A 6,092-nucleotide genomic window follows, 5' to 3' on the forward strand; every position below is an offset into this window, starting at 1 on the left:
TTTCAAAATTGGGGGAAAAAAGCGGATTTCCGCTTTTTCGTGGAAGTCTTTCATCCCTGCAACACATAATTTTTAAATAAGTCTAATACGAAGATCGATGATTGATATTAAAATCGCCTGAATAAGAATCGAGATTTTGTCAGAATCTGGCACAGTTCCCAATATTTAAAATTCCTAAAATCCGCCAAACGCACATAAAATCCTAAAATCAAACAGTACGTGTCATCATCAGAAAGACGGGGAAGTCATTCTCTCACACTTACGCGCGTCAAAAAGTTAAACATAGAAATACTGGAAATAGGGCTGTTTTCCTGAGTTTTCTATACTTTTCAAGGTCATTTCGAAATTTTCAAGGATTTAATATCATTTTCAAGTACTTCTAGGGGCCCTTGAAAATCAAAATGAAATTCAAGTACTTTTCAAGGCTTTTTCAAGGCCGCGGGAACCCTGTTTGATGAGGCTGCAAAAATTTAGACACACCCCTGTTCACCTTATTGGTTCAAGATGAAATTATAATATACAAGTAAAAAATCCTTTACTTTCATTTGAGAAAAAAACATTAATAGTTAATCAATAAGCAAACATGAAATCTTAACAAAAACTGATTACCAGGGGTTCATAATTAGTTTCCTTTAAATAAATAAATAAAATCAATGAAAGTAAATTTTTAATATTAATTCAAACAAATTTATTTAATTCAGTAAAACTCTACATTTATTTTATCACTCGAATTCAATTGTATACATTGTACATCAGCAAAAGTTATTCTAATACAACTGGATATCTTTTTTACGCACTTCTTGGTTAGGATTATTACAATTAAAAATAAATTGTTCCATAATTTGTGTACATTTTCAAACTGGGACAATATAAATAAAACAAATTGAATTTAAGGTTACAAAGTTGAAATGAATAATTATTAAGCAGAAATAAAATTGGAGTTAAAAAAAACACACACACACACATTATAACAAATGAAGCAAACTTATTTATTTAAGATTTTTTTTATTTACGTATTTGATATTTTATTCATGTATTTTGACATTATTTAATAATATGCATAATTATACACACAATTTGAATAAAGATAATGTCACGTAAATAAATAAATAAAAAAAAAAAAAACTGAAACTAAGATTGTAACAATAAATATCAAAGAAAAATAAACAAAATAGAATTATAGTTAGTGCAATAAGGTTGATTATAACTACAGGGTGCGCAGCCAAATCTTTCAACAAAAAATGAGCACCTTTTAAAAACTCAAAATTTTTTTAAAGAACTCTATACATTAACAAAATGCAAAATAATTTTCAAAAACTTTAATGATTGCCGCTTTCGTACACTATGGTTTGATGGTACGCCGAAATGGATTGTGAAAACGTTGAATAAAACAATGTAAAAAGCATGCTTTTGTGTAACACATGGTGAAAATCGACTTGGTAAAGAGAAAATCTCAATTTCGAAGAGGGAAAATTAAGCACTACTTAAAAACACCCAATGAAAAAAGCACCGTTAAGGGTTTTAAAAAAACAAAAATAAGCACCTTTAAGCACTTTTTAAAAACGCTACGCACCATGAACTAATAAAATAATGATGCTGATGCAAATTTAATAATAAATTTTTTTATATCTTTCAAAGTAATATACTAAATAAATCATTATTTATGCACTAATGCATAAATTCCTTTTGAATAATAGGGCTATTGCTATAACTGTTAATCTTTAAAGTAATATTTTTAATAAAACCATCATACCATTATGATGCACTAATGCACCAATTTCTTTTCGTGTCTTCATATTGAAAAGCTGAATGGTTTCATCTGTGCTTCCAGATACTAAATATTTGTTTGAAGATGCAACACACTTGATACATTGTAAATGAGCTTCTGTAGCAAAACTTGGAGTTAATGAAAATTTCTGTAAAAGGTGGAGAAAAAAAAATGTAGCCAATAGCAGAGTTAAAAAATTAGATACTGATTGGTAAATCAGAATTGTTATCTACAAACAAAGCATCTTTATTAGAACTATCTTAAATTTCAGCTTAATTGTATATAAAACAATACAGAACATGTCATGGTTTAAATCTTAGACCAGGGTTCGTGATTTTTTAAAAAAAATTCGTCATTCATCCATAGTATAGAACAATTTACTTGGAATAACTAAACCTAAACCGCCCCATATATTTCTGATTCTTTTTAAATATTAATAATGTCAGCAATCAGATTGATTCCATACAAAAACAATAATCATCTGGAAAAAAAAAATCGTAAATAATATTTTAATTGTGGCAAAAAAAGCTGTTTCGTATACATTACATCGTCATGCATTTTCAAAATGTAGCCGACGAGAAACTTCTCATACGTCCCAACAATTATTTCCATCAAAGCATCTTCAGATTCCATTTTTAATGATAGCAGATTTCACTTTATTAGTAAATTTATTTTATCCTTCTTAGTTTTTTAAAATCTAATTTGATTCTTTGTAGTGTTGGATGTTCCTCGCATGCATGTAAAATGTAAACAATAACATTTAAAACTAACTGTTGCCAATTTTGTTCTATAACACAAATAAAAAATATTAAAGGTTATTCTCACTTGCGTAAAAGAAATGATTGCAGTAAAAATAGCCTTTTAAAAAATCAATAGAGATGAAGCTAGTAAAAATCGATTAGATTCCATTGCAGAATTTTAATTTTAATCAATCAATATCAAAAATTCCGGTTCGATCGATCCATATCTTGTTCGTAAATCATTTTGAATGTCAATCTAGATGTATATAAAAAATAAAATAGAATAAACTCAAAAGTTCAAACTAGGAGAGCATGAAACTAAAATTTTGTTTGTCTTATATAGCCTCTTTCCTGAATTGCTGATACATATTTCATTAATTTTGTAGGCTGTATAGTACTTAAATAAATTTCATCTGTTAAAAGTTTCATAACTTTTTGGTAAAACAATGCTATCTAGGCACTTGATGCTATTTAAAACAGTGAGAGGTGTCGATGTGACATCAATTTCTAGGAATTTTTCTCACAAGTTTAATCGTAAATCACTTAATAACTTTTTGAAAAACCGAGTTTTTAAAAACGATTCAATTCACAGAAACTTAGGCTCGACTAAAACTACATCTTCGAAAGCTGTGCCAATATTAATAGGGACAGCAATTGTTGGAGGAGTGATTGGTGCATACTCTTATTTCAGTAAAAGTGATACCTTTGATACCACAGAAGATGAGGGTGTTTCTGGTGAGCCACCTTTTGTATATGAGCATTTAGACGAAGATTTAGCCTTACTCAAAGAGTATGGGAAAATACCATATTTGCTAATAGGTGCTGGATCAGCATCCTTTGCGGCATACAGAGCTATACGCACTGAAGATCCTAATGCAAAAATTTTGATGATTGGTGAGGAGGCATTTCATCCATATATGCGACCACCTCTTTCTAAAGAAATGTGGTTTGATCCTAATGAAAAAAATGCTGATAGTCTAAGCTTCACTCAATGGGATGGCAGAAGCCGAAGTTTGCTTTATGAACCACCTGAATATTATTTTCCATTGAAAGAAGTCCTTGAGCGAAAGAATGGTGGCGTTGCTGTGATTCGTGGCACTAAAGTAATTAAAATTGATCCAGTTTCCCAGACTGTGTATTTAAACAATGGAGGCGAAATCACTTATGAAAAATGTCTTATCGCAACAGGTTCAAAACCTAAAAATATTCCCCTTTTTGAAACTGCTGATAGCTCTATCAAAAAACATGTTTCCTTTTTTAGAACAGTGCATGACTTCAAAAAGCTAGATAAAATATGCAAAAAATCTGATTCGATTGTAATAGTTGGTGGAGGATTTTTAGGAAGCGAACTTGCTTGTGGAATATCTAAAAGACGTGGTTTGAATAAATTCAAAGTGATTCAGTTGTTTCCAGAGACTGGTAATTTAGGTAAACATATACCGGAGTATTTAAGTAAGTGGACTACAAAGAAAATGACAGATGACGGCGTGCAAGTCATTCCTGAAGTCACCATTAAGACTGTGACTGAAGAAGGAAAAAAACTGAAACTAGTTTTAAGCAATGATGAAATCATTACTGCTGATCATATAGCTGTGGCCGTTGGTTCAGATGCAGATACTGAAATAGCTAAAGCATCTGGTCTAGAGGTTGATGAAAAAACCGGCGGATTTGTGGTTAACACAGAAATGGAAGCTCGAAAAAATCTATGGATAGCAGGAGACGCTTCTTGCTTTTATGATATTGTGTTGGGTAGACGGCGTGTCGAGCATCACGACCATGCAGTTGTGAGTGGTGGGTTAGCAGGAAAGAACATGACTGGAAGCGGCACGCCTTATTGGCATCAGTCCATGTTCTGGTCAGATTTAGGGCCAGATATTGGTTTTGAAGCTGTTGGCATTGTTGATTCTTCCTTACCTACTGTTGGAATATTTATTAAAGATTCCAATTTATCAAACAGTACCAGTGTTGAAACAGAAAATACAGACAGTGAAGTAGGAAAAGGCAATGAAAATGTAATTAAACCTATTGATAATTCATCAGTTCTAGATGTTAAACCTAGAGCTCCTGATCATAAAGATAATTATGATAAGGGTGTTATATTTTATTTAAGAAATGACATTATTGTTGGGATTCTGACATGGAATGTTTTCTCTAAAATGGCAATAGCAAGAAAAATTCTCAATGAGGCAAAATCTTTTGATGACTTGACAGAGGTTGCTAAATTATTTGAATTGAATGCAACTGAAGATTGAATATCACTATTTTTTTAGAATGAAATTTTTTTTGAAAAATTAATCTATAATACAAAATCTATGCTAATAGAAACTAATTTGTGCAAGTACAAAATTACTTTTTAGTTTTAATCAAATACAGTAAAATTTATTTTATATCATTTAAAAATTACTAAACTTAGATGATTTGTTTGATCAACTTTATGTATGTGTAAGTGTGTAGAATGAATTAAAATTTATTTATTACATATTTTTATTATTTTATTGTTGTTAAAATCAGTTTATGAGAATATAATCAACCAAAACTATGTTCCTAAATTGATAAAATTTAAAGTTTTTTTTTTTTTTTACATGCTTTACATAAATATATATTGAATGTAATTTCAAAGATATATAAACTCTTACTAGTTAGGTATATTATGTACCTATGTATGCAATACTTGTTTGATAAATATTGAAATGTATTGTTTAATTTTATTTTAAAAGTATCCATCAAATATTACCTACTAGTGTACCAGTGTATTTATATGAAAAAGCACCATTCCAAGATTTGTAGTTATTATTCCAGATATGTAATGTCAGAGGATCAAGTGCGATTTATAATTTTCAATAGTTTGTACTAATATAAACATCAAATTAGAGAAAAGCTATATAATTGTTGTAACTATTATTCAGCTCAAATAAATTGCAATGTACTTAGAAATTGACATCTTTCATTATCAATTATTTGTCACTTAATAAATTCTTCATAGTATTGCCAATATGTAGAGTGCCTGATTATAGATGACTGATTTATCTATCTTTTTATTACAATTTTATATTATCTTTCAATATATGGCTTTAATAGTGCTACTCTTTTTTTCTAAAAAAAAGTTTTATTTAAAACTTTGCCTTATGTGCTATAAATTAAATTTAATGAAAATATCTGAATCTTAAAAATGAGTAAATCCCTTTAACCTTCCGTTAGTCGCGCGCACCTCACAGGTGCATCCCTACTGCACTTCCACCTCCTTTGCCGTCAATAGATTTTTCCGGGGATCGAGCCTAATGTTATGTTCCTAACTTTGGATTACTCAAACGTCCGTGTAAAACCGACCTGAGAACATGTCGATGGAGAGTTGGAACCACTCAAATCACCCCTCTGGTGCAGCGCGACCATTGACGCAAGTATTATGGATATAATATTTTTATGAATTAAATATATATATTTTATCTCATTTTCTGTCCTTCTCAACGTAGCAGGTATAAATGGTCAAGTTATATACACAGAAAATGGTTACGGAGTAAAAAACCGCAGAACCTTCTTGCGTCAATTGGTTGAACATCTTGTGATGGAGGAAGAGATCCGACGCG

The 6,092-nt window shown here is 30.3% G+C and overlaps 2 protein-coding genes across 2 annotated transcripts in view; one reads left to right on the forward strand and one right to left on the reverse strand.

Moving 5' to 3' along the window:
• LOC107456814 (p21-activated protein kinase-interacting protein 1-like) overlaps nucleotides 1-2,544 on the reverse strand; it is a 23,156-nt gene extending 20,612 nt beyond the window's left edge. Inside the window, exons 1-2 of the mRNA XM_016074775.3 lie at nucleotides 2,315-2,544; nucleotides 1,754-1,916 (exon numbers count right to left, since the gene is read on the reverse strand). Of these exons, the coding sequence (XP_015930261.1) occupies nucleotides 1,754-1,916; nucleotides 2,315-2,401 (250 nt within the window). The 5' untranslated portion in view covers nucleotides 2,402-2,544. The remainder of the gene's footprint in view (nucleotides 1-1,753; nucleotides 1,917-2,314) is intronic.
• A 136-nt stretch (nucleotides 2,545-2,680) lies between these two features.
• Nucleotides 2,681-5,442, forward strand: LOC107456812 (Apoptosis inducing factor). Its single transcript, XM_016074770.3, has one exon. The coding sequence runs from the start codon at nucleotides 2,955-2,957 to the stop codon at nucleotides 4,758-4,760; it is 1,806 nt and encodes a 601-aa protein (XP_015930256.1). The 5' UTR covers nucleotides 2,681-2,954; the 3' UTR covers nucleotides 4,761-5,442.
• Nucleotides 5,443-6,092: the final 650 nt, after the last annotated feature.

Source organism: Parasteatoda tepidariorum, chromosome 7 (genome assembly GCF_043381705.1).
Source record: "Parasteatoda tepidariorum isolate YZ-2023 chromosome 7, CAS_Ptep_4.0, whole genome shotgun sequence".
NCBI lineage: Eukaryota > Metazoa > Arthropoda > Arachnida > Araneae > Theridiidae > Parasteatoda > Parasteatoda tepidariorum.